Source organism: Manduca sexta, chromosome 25, assembly GCF_014839805.1.
Source record: "Manduca sexta isolate Smith_Timp_Sample1 chromosome 25, JHU_Msex_v1.0, whole genome shotgun sequence".
Taxonomy (NCBI): Eukaryota; Metazoa; Arthropoda; class Insecta; order Lepidoptera; family Sphingidae; genus Manduca; species Manduca sexta.
This window is the reverse complement of record NC_051139.1, coordinates 5037745-5052168: the sequence shown is the minus strand read 5'-3', so window position 1 is coordinate 5052168 and position 14424 is coordinate 5037745. Positions and strand designations below refer to the sequence as shown.

The following is a 14424-nucleotide window of genomic DNA, read 5'->3' as shown; positions in this document are numbered from 1 at the left end:
GCTGCGTCACCACAAGCAATTACACTAAGAAAGAATAACGCAAACACACCTATCGCTACCATTGTGTCTAATTAGACTATAATCTGGTAGAGAATATGTTTTTTAGTGTTTTGCGTCTTCACTTGTTTGAATAAAACAGACTCCGCACATACTTTTATATGTTTTTTGTAAGAACGGCGTAATTGTTTTTTTTTATGAGAATTAAATATTTAATATATAAACAGTGGTGGTAGCTATAATTATATATCGGTTTCCGGCCAATTAAATACTAATTTAAATTAAAATTCGTTTTTGTTTGTTATTTACCTTAGCTGGCTATTTAAATTAGGCACAGACTCAAAAAAAGGTTTAATGTGCATATAAACATAAAGACACGAATTGGAAAGAAGTTTATGTTACTAGCGTGTAATAAGTTTATAGTTATTTTTTGGATTGTAATGGTTTTCGAGTCGGATTTTCGTTTGCGAAAATCTTTATTTTTTTTGCTTTTTTTAATTTTTCTTTTTTCAAAATCCTTTTTAAAACGTTCTTATCCTAATTCATTTTTTAGAATTTCCTGCAGGATCTTAGAAGTTCAAGGTCCAATAACGACACCCGTGCTATGGTATCTTGAAAGTATATTGAATCCCAATACAAAAAGAATCATCATACTTATTTTTGATTTTGAGGAGTTACTCTCTACTTCTTCGAAGTTCAAGGTCCTATAGCAATGAAATTAACATGGAACCATAACGAAGCTTTACGAAACCGGACTCCAAAAGAATCGTTCAAATCAGGCCATGGGGTAAAAAAGCTCGTTCAACAAACAAAAAAACGTCGAATAGATGAACCTTGACTCTGGAGTAAAAATGAATAATGTTTTGAATGATGTCTTTATTATAGAACAATCGAGACGTAATAATAATTATATATCAGCCCTGTATTATATACTGTACCACTGCTGGGCACATACCTTTACTACTGATAGGGATTAGGCATTAGTCGACCACGCTGGCCTAGCACAGATTGGTAGACCTCACACACCCTAAAAATTCCTATAGAGAATTTCTCAGGTACGCAGGTTTCCTCACAATGTTTTCCTCCATCGTTAAAGCTAGCGATAATTCACAAAAAATAAACACATAATTCTAGAAAAATCAGAGGCGTGTTTCCTTAGAATTTAAGCCTGCAGACATTCGTCTCGGTAGTCCGTTCCACACCCAACTAGGCTATCGAGAAGGTAATTACTAATAATTTATGACAACATGAGGGACCAATGGTCCCCGCAGTAACGACAACAAAATTATATTTCTGCCCATTTACATATGACATCTGAGAAATGCTATTAGAGTGCAATTTTTTGTAATTATTACAGGAAAATTAAACAATAGCTATTGTTTTCTTCACTATAAAAAATGTATTGTAGATATAAAGTCATCGATGTTAACTTCCTTAACCTACCTTTACTTATAAGTAAATAATATGGAGTGAAATGACATATTCAGTAAATAAGTAAGTTATTCCTATCCGATAATCGGCTTCGGCGGCCAATTTCCAGAAAACCCTCCGTCCTCTCTCCTGAAAACCCAGTCATTATTATTTTGGCCCGACCCGGGATTCGAACCCAGGACCTCAGCGCGGTAGTCGTACTTGTACCGTGCCACCGAGGCAGTCGTAAATAAGTGTAATATATTATAAAGATTTGGTTTTGTACCTCAAAAAGAAACCCTTATTAGATCACTTTGTTGTCCGTCTATCTGTCTACCAAGAACCTTTTTCTTAGGAATGCAAAGGGACACCAAGTTGAAATTTATATGTAATACTTGGGTTTATGATCACTTTCAGTTGTAAAAAAAAACTTGAAAGTCAACGAAATCGAAAGATATAACCGTTTTCTCGTATATTTAACAGGGGAACAAAACCTATTGAGCATTTCCCGTTGACCTTGAATCTTACATTTGGCAAGAAGCAATATCTTAGAGCCCATATAAAAAAAATGAACACCGTAAGTATGCAATTTAACCACATTAAAAAACGAATTTATTATTACAAACTTCTTATTTGCAGTTGGTGCAATAACCGTATCTAAGGATCGAACGGCAAAGTTAACTATGTCCTTTAACTTAGTTTGATTTTTATTAAGAACAATAATGTTAAATACTTTCTTAATAGTACCTGCCTGTAAAGTTTGTACGGAGACCGAGGTGTACGAGTCCAACTCGCACTTGTCCGATTTTTTCGCTTCGTTATATACTTATTATCATTGTGCTGTTTTATAAAATTTTGTTAATTTTATTGCTTAATTGCTATTTTATGCATTTTATATAATATCTTTTTACGCTTCTCACGAATTATAATCACCTCAATTATATTCTTGAATTTCATATTAATGACTAGCGTTTGCTCGCGGCTTGGTCGTATGAAAGAGTTTTTCCGGGATTTAATCCCGGAATATGTCCCGCTACATATTTTCCCGGGATAAAACGAAGCCTATGTCCTTTCTAAGGTCTCAAAGTATTCTCGTACCAAACATGTTCCTTCCGTAGTTTATGAATTATCACATTTCACAGTTAGATACACAGACGCGGCGGGGACTTGGTTTTATAATAATATACGTAAGGATATATTCAAGGTAAGTAAGTAATAAGATCTGATCTGCTTAAGCTATTTGATTATACTATATACTTTTCGTCTTATTCCTAATTCTAATTCTATTCTTCGCTTTTATTAGATAATGAACCGGTTGACACATTTTTATTTGTAATAAGTAGATACTAAGATTAACTTTCGTAATATTTATTTTTCATAAAAAAAACGGAAGCATTACAAATAAAAACAAATAATATTCACTGTTTAATGACTTTATTACACTAATAACAAAGATGCATTTGAGCAAATCGTCATAATACCAATGTGAGTTGAACCTACGTGTCCAATAAAACTGATTACAGCATTACTTTCACTGGTACCTTCTCTTTGAAGCATAATATAAAGTTCTTAAATGTTTCTAGTGGACTTTTACCACCATCCTTTTCACAAGCAACCAATGCCGAGCGGATTTCAGGTTTGTTTGAGAAAATATCATTCATTACTTTATCGATATTAACTTTACCATCTCCATTCACATTGCCAACATTTTGGTTCGAACACATTAATGTTTCAATCACTCTGTCGTCTTCGGTGTATTTTCCTTCTTTAAGCAGATTCACTACTGTAGAATCCAGGCCCATCTTCTGAACACATTTTAACACCTCTTCTACAATTTTCTCAGATGCCTGCGGTGGGATGCGATATATTTTCTGTAAAATAATGTTTTGTTTTATTAAGATACGCACACTCGTGACTTTTTGTTGACATTTTGTAGTAGTGCAATCTAAGCATCCACTATCCGCCATATAAATACCGTCCCATGATGTGATAGAGGGCGAGCGCATAACCATATCGGACATATATTTCAAAAATACTGATAATGATAAAAAATTTGGAAAACTCAACATAACTTTAGCATATTTAGGGATTAAACCTAAATATCCCTGGAAATTAGAATCTTAGAATCTAAGTCTTTAAATGAAAAGTCTTTATACAAAAAATACACTAGCTGTTGCTTGCGGCTCTGCCCGCATGAAAAAGTTTTTCCGGGATAAAGATTTTTGGAATATTAGTCCCCTCTATATTTTCTCGGGATAGAAAGTAGCCTCAAAGGTCATCGAACTCCGCTGGGTAGTTTTATGAGACTATCACGATCAGACAGACAGACAGATGCGGCAGGGAACTTTGTTTCATAATATGTATTTGAATTTTTTTTAGCCTATAGCCTTCCTCGATAAATGAGCTATTCAACATTAAAAGAAATTTTCATTTCGAACCAATAGTTCCTGAGATTAGCGCGTTCAAACAAAAAAGGCTTAAAAATATATTCTAAATCAAAATCCCCCACCGCATATATCTGTCTAAAGGCGATAAACTCAAAAACTATCTATTTGGTATCGACATAGCTTGGGATCCAGGAAAGGACAAAGGTAACCTTGTATTTCGGAAAACCTTTTCTAGCGGGCGAAGACGCGAGCAAAAAATAGTGACAAAAAAAAATTCTTACCTTAGGCGATGCTGCTATTCCACAAGCAAGCACACTAACTAAGAATACCAAAAATAATCCATTAGTTACTTTCATCTTGAAATGTTTATTATTCAAAACTTCTCACAAGTATGATTGATATTAAGCAGGATTCTGCTTATATACGTGTAATTATGTAGAAGATAATTAAAGGTTATAATTTATCACGGTGAGGCAATAGAGGAAAATACAATCAACTTTAGGGTTACGTAGTGTTATATAGTAGAGTTATGTACATGGTGTATTTTATACGTGACTATATCAGTAAAGAAGTATTGATTATCAGTAAAGAAGTATTTATTGACAGATTGAAGTGTTAATCAGCCTGGCTCCGTCCACTGCTGAACATAGGCCTTCCCAAATGAGCACCAACTATCCCGAGATAGTTGGTGCTCATTTGGGAAGGCTCATTTGTTCAAGTCCGAGACTTGAACAGCCTGCATACATCTGCTACCTTCCACTTGTTTCAAGTCGTCAGTCCATCATGCAGCAGTTAAATTTATATATACTGTTCTTTTGATTGAACCTGAAAGAATCCGTATGGTAAAGGATTCATGAAAATAAAAATAAAAATTGTCATCTTATCTTTTCTCACTACCATGTAGAGTCATCGTAACATATTTCTAAATATATATTAGTAAAGTAATATACAAACGTCTAGATGGAGGAATTAATTCCTTAGGCAATATCTGCCAATTACCTACGCTAAGTCTTAAGTATTTAGACGTAACCAATCATAATTTTGCATTATTTTCACTTCTTAAGCATTTTGCCGGCTAAATAGATGATAATAGAATGAAATGTTTTTAGCTTCAGTTTGAAATATACTCAATTATACATCCAATAGTTGTAGAAACATTATCAACTCACAGAAGTAAAATATTATCTTGGTACCTAACAAAAATAGCATACAGCTATTTCGTTCAGTTTTACCTTAAAAATGACTTAAACCAGAGGTCAAAGATTTAACAAATCTGATAATTAACGGAAAACAAAATACAAAACAACTTAAAATATAAAAACTCACGAATTTTGATTATAAATTATAAAACCGATTAAATTAAAACTGAGCAACAACTCTTAAGAAAGGTAACAAAAAACAAACAAAACAAAACATGCCTTACAATATTCAAATAGCCGTCCGACTGATTTTAGTTATTCTCAATTAAAGGCAACAAATAATCTTGCTTGACCCAATGTTGGATAACTTGATATTACTAGACATATTCTTTCATGTTCATACTGGAACCCTCTAGTGATCTGGAGCGCCAAGATCGTCTATACCTACCTATAACCTACCTACTATAATTTGTTATAACAATAACGTAATTAATGTAATTAGAAGGACATGCACATAAATTAAAGGTAATTAATAATTGCAATCGAACTATTCTCAGTTTTTACAATAACATAAAAATATATGTAATATTTCTCAGTTTGCAAGAAGAATTTGTCTGGGGCTATCATTTTTATATATTATTTTTTTTTAAATTAAATTTATCTCTTTATAAATACATTAAATTTTTATTGACCAATATGATTTATAAAAACTCGCTATAGTGGTCTACGTAAGTGTGTCGCGTTCCGAGATTAGTCCTTGTGTATCCGGTTCAAACAAGCCGGCATAATTGTGTCAATTAACGAGGCATAATCATCTCTCATCAGTCAATATATATCGGAGCCCCACTCCACTTACTATCAGGCAATAGGGTCCATGTTGTCATGTATACGTATAAAAAGTCTGCACAAATAGGAAACTGTTCAGGTAGCATATTCAATAAGCGGTAGAAAAACAGTCCGAGGACTTAGGTTCAAATCCCGGGTCAGCAGCAATATTTGGGTTTTTCTTATTAGTATCAACCCGAATTCCGGAATTTGTGCCCGAAATAGCAATAGGCTCGTTCCTTATCTCTTCTTCATGGGACGAAACACATACAGCTAAAAGCAGGTGCCTTGGTAGCACATCTGCTTAGCCCTTTGGAAATGAAGACGTAATGTGTCTTGTGTTTGTTTTTATTAATAGGAGGTTTCAATAAGGACCGAAGAATAAACTCTAAGCACGTGTAGCGAATCTCATGTGGATGACGACGTAGGATGTAGGTTACGTAAGTACGATCGATTTACTAATTACCAACGTGATGTTGACGTAAAGAGGAAAAACAATAACAAATTCTAAATTTAGTATGTTAATTTAATTTTTATTTTTTTATTTCTGAATGACGAGGCGAACTTGCAGTTCGCCTGATGGTAAGCGATACGACCGCCCATAAACTGTGGAAACACCATCCTACAACTTGAATTACAAAGTATTGTTTGGTATTCCACTGCGCTCGCCATCCTGAGACGTGAGATGTTAAATCTTATTATGTTCAGTAGTTACACTGGCTACAATGTCCTTCAAACCGGAACACAACAGTGATTACACACTGCTGCTTGACAGTGGTACCTACGCAGGTGGACTTTACATATGAGAGACCTACCACCAGTACAGGTATCAATTTTAACTTCTTAACCTTTTAAAATAGTAAAGCTACGTAAACTTGCACACGTATAGCGTTACTACATAATTAAAATACAAGATAATGAACACAAATTTATACCATCATAGAAGAAATAGATAAAAAGAGGAAAAAACAATATTTTGTATCCGCCTGCATAACTATATAATATAGTATTCTAGAAATTACGACTATTATCATTTGAAACGGCTTGGTCGTCTTGTCACTTGGATGTAAAATGTTTGCATAATCTACACTGCAAACTGCTACTTTTATTGCTGAGATTTTTATCCTGTTTTATGAGTTTGAAGCTTTCGACAGTCTTTGAGATACATACATAACTTAACGATTATACTTTTTATATAAATTAATAAATCAATATGGCCTTAATAAACCTCAAGTCATATTAATAGCGTGTTGTGTCATACTGATTACCTTATAATTAATATACAAAACAGTGTAATAAAAACTAAAAATTAAACACTAAGACCTACTCTTAATAAACCTTCGATACTAAAGAGCATAGAATAAGAAAATATTGCTTTAAATTTACTGTAGGTATCTATGATATGAAGTTCGCAGGCGGAAGTTAGGAATTTTCCACAAGTACTTTTACAGGAGTAGTACCCAAGATTCAGTGACCCAAGTGCATGTAGAAAGCTACAATTAAAAATATGTTTAATTGGTAAAATTGCTACTTACTAGATATTATTTCGATTCAAAAAAAAATATATAGCAGGTTTAAATACAAAAATTATTTCTTGAAAGAACATTACTAATATAAACAGTTTTGTAAGAATAAAAGGTTATAAAATGATATATAGCTGTAATTTTTTTTAAATAAAACTATTTTGCGGATTTTATCGTGATTTCTATATTGAAAACTAACAAAAAAATATTCTATCAACTATACGTATTTAATATTGTTGGAAAATAAATCAATATTTAAAAATTATAACATATTAATTTTTGCTAGAGACTTTGCCCGCATGAAGGAGTTTTCCGGGATAAAAGTCCCGATATAAAAAGTATCCGATTTCATTATATTTTTGGCTCACTATTTTGGTCATGGTGGCTTCCACATAAAAGATAGATATATACTGTCGTGGACTTTTATTTAATACTATTTAAGACAAACAACCCTACGGTACCTTATCTTTGTCTAAGTCCAACAGTTTCGGCAGCGTACGCCAAGATAACAATTTTTTCCAACTTACTTGATATGTATCGTTATATTATGACCAAATTACACAAAATCATTATAAATTGTGGCCTATGTGTTATTCTGATAATATATAACCAATATTACTGTACGGGACATCTCTTATTGATAGCAATGATAGATTGTTTTTGATAATAGACACCTTTATTTGCTATTTGCTAAACCTATGTGATAAATGATAATGAGTACGCGTTAGCCGTCGATCGGGTCTCTAGACGCACTGAATGTAAAAATTGATTATTGGATAAAATCGATGCGCCACGCCAACTTGCTAACGCGGCAATAATTTTTATGTATGGCGAGCCCATACAATTACTGTAAAGTTTCATCCAAATCCATTCAGTAGTTTTTTCGTGAAAGGGGAACAAACATACATACATCCATCCTCACAAACTTTCGCGTTTATAATATTAGTAGGAACTTACTAATTAATATTCTTTTAATCATTGTTCTTCTTCTTCTTAAAAATCATCCTTTACTAAAAATAATATTCGCCATTGGTTAGCCGTTTTATCCTTACTATACTATCAAGTACTCTACGAACAGTACAAAATGGCGTTTTTACTTTTAAAAAAAACGGCAAAATACATTGCATGCTACGGGATAATAGGAGGAAATATATGCTATCTGGCCTCAAGTATCAAAAAATTTAAAAAACGCTTCCTTAACTCCATAATAACTACTAATAACCTTAGAAGAAAAATGTCGATTACTGCGCCCGTCGGAGACTGGTGCCACTTCGTTACTTGATTTACCTGTTAATGATGCTTCATTGAGTTTATATAAGCGTTCATAACTTAGATATTAAGAAGAAATACGTGCCGAAAAAACCAAAGGAGTACTTCCTTCCAAAAAAGTAGTCCTAAACACGATTTCCTTCTATTGCACGGTACCTATATAAGCGGCTGGTGTGATATGCATGCATCATTGCAAATTAACGATATTTGTAACAACAATCAATATGCAGTCGTGTCTGTTTTTAACTTTGGTGATTGTGGTTGTAGGGATTAATGCTGATGTAAGTATTTTGTACTGATATTAATATAATGTTTTACCCTAAGGGCCTATTTCTCAAGCTTCAAGTAAATTTTATTTGACAGTTAGCATATTAAACAGCTAATGTAGATAGTTATCATTATCTTACTATTTATATATGAGCAAAGATTGGAGTGTGACTTTTGTTTTTAGTCGGCTTATAAATATTTTAGGTGAACAGTAGCTTTACTCAAACTTGTGACACAGACCCTAAGTATTACAATATCTACGCTTTAACATAGTTAATAATTTTTGTTTTCAATTAGTTCCAAACTTTCTATCTTATTTTGCAGTGATCAAAAATTCTTATTGTTCCGTTACAGTCGCTTATCTTGATATATTAATTAAGGTAATAAAACACATTACAAGCAATATATTCTAAGATACATGTATACTGGGTCTTATTCTAGATTGCAGTCCTATGTTAACACATCATTGTTACTTACTTACTAAATCGTTATAAAATATTGACTGAGGTAAAGCTGTGGGTGTTAAAGCTCAGTCGTTAAACTCAGATCGCATAGGTTAGATATTTTTACTTAAGTACCCAAATAATATTAAGGCAACTTTGTATTATGTGTAACTTTTAAGTGAATTAAGTCAATGGATTTTGTCTTGCAGTCCACAGTAACGTGTTGTTCGTGGATCAAATTCATAGGATTTCATTATATTCAGATATAAATTCCAACTGACTCAATCAACATAATTTATTCGTTTCACTACTTATCAATAATCTGAATTTGACTTGTATTAAAAAGTTTTAATTATTTTACAGACCGTTCTCCTTACTGATGTACAGAAAGAACAATCAAATGCAAACATTGCCGCGTGCATCAAAGAGAGCGGCGTAAAGCCTGAGATACTAGCTGAAGCTAAAAAAGGGAATTACTCTGAAGATGAGGCGATGAAGAAATTCTTGCTGTGCTTCTTCAACAAATCTGGCATCATGAACGCTGATGGCAAATTGAACCTCGATGTAGCTCTTGCCAATCTGCCTCCTGGAGTGGATAAGAATGAAGCTACCAAGGCATTGGAGGAATGTCAACATAAGAATGGTAAAGACGCTGCCGATACTGCCTTTACTATATTCAAATGTTACAGCACAGCTACTAAGACTCAAGTACTGTTTTAAACAAGCATATTTAAAGTGTTAAACCAGCTAAATTGTTGTCAATTCTATGTAAAATAAACGGTTAAAGATATTCTAACATTTTTAGTTTAAATCTTTTACGCACTGATAAGGTCTTATATAACTTATGATTACCCTTTTTTTTCTTTTATAGGAAACATTATTCTATTTAGGTATTTCTTGCAAAACAAAAAACACTACCAGAATAAGACAGCACACACAATTCGGCCACAGATGAACATTTCAATCATTCCAGTTTCCATAATTTAAAAAACATTATGGTACCAGCTCCCATTACACAAAGAGTCTTGGTATTTTTCGAGCAACCTCAAAGTAGTAAGTATTTAATTACTATTAGGTGTTACATAGTTCCTAACATATTGTGGAGATTCTTACTTGGACGTACTTATACCGTAGTGTTGTAATTTACAGTTGGTTAAGCCCCACACTGCTCACCCGTGACTCTCTTTAAGCCCCAATCACTCGCTGTTACGACAGGCAGGACATAAAATATATCCTAACTTTACAAGACAGTTCCTTTTGTGATACTTCTTAGATTATGAATAATAAGAATGATTAACAAGTAGTAATTATAATTATACAAGTTTGTAAAGATGTTTATATGTGTGTATTAATTGTTTTTCATTCATACGGGGTGGTCGCGTTAAGCATCGTCCTTGGTTTTGGTTAGAGCTATAGTTGTGAGAGTTTATAAGTGGAATCATCTTAGACATCGGTCCCTCTTGTTCTCTATTGTGCAGTTTCTCATATGTCCGCCATATTGCATTCTGTCGGATTTTTTTAAACTTTCATATATCTCAAACGGATTTTGAAAGGAACGACACCAAATTTTCTTGCCAATTCTTCTTTGGTAAGAACGACTTTTTGAACTAGTGGCAGCGTTAATATTGAAGGAATTTAAATAATGTATAGAATTTGACTGATTCAATAATAAATTATTTCATGTTACAAGGATGTGCAATTACTGAAATATTCTCACACCATTGTTTTATTTTTAATTTATTGCCATTGTTATTTTTAAAATAAATATGCGAAATTAACAAACTTATTTTTTAATGTTTATCTTGAATCTAATTTTTTTATTGAATACCTTCCATAGTTTAAAACCGGCCAAGTGTGAGTCGGACTCGCGCATCGAGGGTTCTGTACAAACCTGTAGATATATAAGTAAAAGTTCACCCATTGCAAAATGAAATCCATAACATTACAATATGAAAAGCTGGACGAGCATAAATCAAAGACAAAGTCTAAAAATTTAAGGTTTTTGGAATTTTTCCTTTATACATGGTATAAAACATTGTTTCATGTCAAATTTCAAGATTCTAAGTCCCCTTTAGGTTTTGATTCCCTTGCGAGTAGTTGCGAGTTTGAAAATATGCGGCTTAATTTTCTGTTTCTTTTGATTGCGTTGACATAGAAGTTTGATGTTGTTACAGCTTAAAGGCATTATAGACCTGAGTAGTTATATAAATTTTTCCTTTATCTATATTATAAGACGTTGCTCGTGCCAAATTTCAAGATTCTGAGTTCAGGGGAAGTACCCTGTAGGTTTTGATTCCCTTGCGAATTTTGGAAATTTACGGCATAAACAAGGGACACTAGACCTGAGTATTTGATATTAATTTCAGCTTAATACCTCCACGCGTTCCTGAGAAAAAGAGTCTTGACAGACGGACGGACGGAGGGACGGACGGACGGACAACAAAGTTATCTTATAAGGGTTCCGTTTTTTGAGGTACGGAACCCTAAAAATCGTAACCGATATTGGCCCCCAACTATATACTGATTAGTGATTACATCCACCTCTTCGCAGTGGCTCATTCCAATCAGTTATATGTCGAAGTCAGGAGATATAATGTCTCTACTTTACAATATAAATTACGCAAAATGCACGATGACGTTCAATTTTATTAACGTAAACTGAATGGGTTTGCTGAATAAAACGATACGGTAAATGACAATAACCGATGAAAACCCGCAATTATCCTTCGAAATTCAAATCGACTGTAATTAATTATCTTTACGACACACCTGTGAATTCCTTTAATAAAATTATTATAATAAAAACAACGATTATTTTAAATAAAAAAACAAGAATTTTATTTTAAATAAAAATCTATACTCAAGAAACGTAAACTACAACCTAATTTTAAAAGGTAGAGTTTCTTTAAGGCATGTTAGTGTTCCTCTTAAATTTCCTACTGGAGTTCCATCATACTCTTTTTCGCAACGTACAAGTCCCTTTCGTATTTCAGCGTTGTTTGAGAATATCCTCTCCATCACAGCATCCAATTTAAGCCTTCCGTCTGCGGTGCCAACGCCTGAATCTACATTCATACAGATGATTGCTTCAATAAGTCTCTCGTCTTCGAAGTATTTCCCTTCTTTAATGAGATTAATTAAAGAGGGGTCAAAATTTAATTTTGCAATGCATTTTATAATACCCTCCACAAGTTTCTCTCCTGATTCTGGTGAGAGATGGAATATTTTCTGTAAAGAAATAATACAATAATTACTTATTTGAAAACTGGAATTTACGTCTCGTTCGTAAGTCATAAAATAAAAACGAACATATTAAAATAATAATGTAAATGTGGAAATTTGTGAGGATGTTATAGATCAGGGGAGCTTTTCCGTCTACTGGATATATCCGACTCTGTGCAATTATGGACGTAATAAGTAAAGAACAGCTTTGATAGCCGCAATGTTAAATCAATTTTCATTTCGGATAAAGATATTAAACAGTATACTTAGTTATACACGTAGACCGGACATCAGAACCAAAGTGCTCCAAAAATTATTACTAAATGGTAATAAGTCGTTGTCTTATTTGAAATGTCCGTGTGAAAAGTTGACACAATGTCCTTAACTATTAATACAAAAATTACATATTAACAGAAAATACGTTAATATGCGCATTAAAAACGTGCAAACCATGATATGGAATTATGAAGTATTCTACATTGGTGTTTTGCTATGATTTATTTTTATGAGTTTTTTTATTATAATTATGAATATTTTTGTATGATAATATTCCCAATGTCCGCTCAATATAATCTAAGAACTTTGATTATAATTAATAAGAACTTTTACTTTTACTATTAAGTATAGGACAGTAACAATAAAAACTACAATGTTCCTTACCTTAGTCGAAGCCGCAATAGCTGCTGCAAACACACTAAACAAAATAATTCCAAACAAGTTCTGTGCTGCTTTCATTTTGAACTACACTTACTTCAGCTCACCGATCGCGTCAAAAGCTCTCAATAGTATGATTAATAATTTGAAAGACATCATTTATATAAGTACTTTTGTCTAATTACTATGAACAAAAGACTATTTAGATAATCCTTGAAACTGAAAATTAACATGCCGTAATTGAGTTTTTAATCGCATAGGTTATCTCAATCTTCAGTTTATTAGTTTTATTTATTTATTAACACTTCATATACAGAGAAGTATATAGGCGGACTAAATGACAAAGTCATTTTCTACCAGTCGACCTTAAGGTGGTGCAGAGATAAACAAGGTAGGTGCATCTGTGAATGGTTTTATATTCAGTCTTACATTTAGAACGTAGGGCACTTATGGTGCGGTCATTTGTTTATTGTACTGCCTGTAAGTAAGACAGCATTGCAGCAATTACTTATTCATCATCTCATATCATCAATATCATATTACAAATAAATATGTATGGTGTATGTTTTGTTGGTTGACCAAATAAATAAATCATTTAGTTGTTGAAAAATGTGTTGTAAAAATGTTCACCAGATATGTCCTTCCGAGGTTCTAAACTATCTCTTTACGAAATTTAGTTGAAATCTGATCGATAGTTTTTGACTTTATCGTGTTCAGATACGCAGACAGATGCCGCGCGGGTCTATGTTTTATAATATATTTTTTAGAATTATATAAGAGGAACAATTCCGTCATACATGATTGTTGCGTAACTTTAATCGTTTACGCAGCGCAAGCAACGGAAGCTGTCAAAAGGAATATTATTCCCCGTTTTGGCAACATTTTTCATTGATGCTCCGCTCCTATTGCTTGTAGCGTGATGTTATATAGCCTACTTATAGCCTTGCTCGATATATGGGCTATGCAACACTAAAATACTTTTTTAAATTTGAACCAGCTGTTCCTGATATTAGCGCGTTTAAACAAACAAACTCTTAAATTTTATATAATAGTATAGTAATTATTATACATAGTAATATTAAAAATGCTCGTACGTTAATTAATCTGTGTAAAAAATATAATTATGCATTCATTAATCTATCTTTTTAATTAAAATATTCTTCCTTAGTCAATTTTTTTCTTGGAATACCTTATTTATCAGAAAAATGTTTCCAGCGAGAAATAATTACCTATAATGACATACTAATGAATTATAAACTGTTTCTTAGAATATTTTTATAATTAAGGC

The 14424-nt window shown here is 32.8% G+C and overlaps 3 protein-coding genes across 3 annotated transcripts; 1 reads left to right on the top strand and 2 right to left on the bottom strand.

The window, feature by feature from the left end:
• Positions 1-2824: 2824 nt before the first annotated feature.
• Positions 2825-4257, bottom strand: LOC115441722. The gene is made up of 2 exons (XM_030166617.2): positions 4076-4257; positions 2825-3278 (listed from the first exon to the last, which is right to left on the bottom strand). The coding sequence occupies exons 1-2, from the start codon at positions 4148-4150 to the stop codon at positions 2925-2927; spliced, it is 429 nt and encodes a 142-aa protein (XP_030022477.2). The 5' UTR covers positions 4151-4257; the 3' UTR covers positions 2825-2924.
• A 4473-nt stretch (positions 4258-8730) lies between these two features.
• LOC115441689 (general odorant-binding protein 83a) lies at positions 8731-10058 on the top strand. Its single transcript, XM_030166573.2, has 2 exons — positions 8731-8831; positions 9624-10058. The coding sequence occupies exons 1-2, from the start codon at positions 8733-8735 to the stop codon at positions 9978-9980; spliced, it is 456 nt and encodes a 151-aa protein (XP_030022433.2). The 5' UTR covers positions 8731-8732; the 3' UTR covers positions 9981-10058.
• A 2033-nt stretch (positions 10059-12091) lies between these two features.
• LOC115441706 lies at positions 12092-13513 on the bottom strand. The gene is made up of 2 exons (XM_030166600.2): positions 13143-13513; positions 12092-12488 (listed from the first exon to the last, which is right to left on the bottom strand). Exons 1-2 carry the CDS (start codon positions 13215-13217, stop codon positions 12135-12137), a joined length of 429 nt encoding a protein of 142 aa, XP_030022460.2. The 5' UTR covers positions 13218-13513; the 3' UTR covers positions 12092-12134.
• Between the last annotated feature and the right edge of the window lie 911 nt (positions 13514-14424).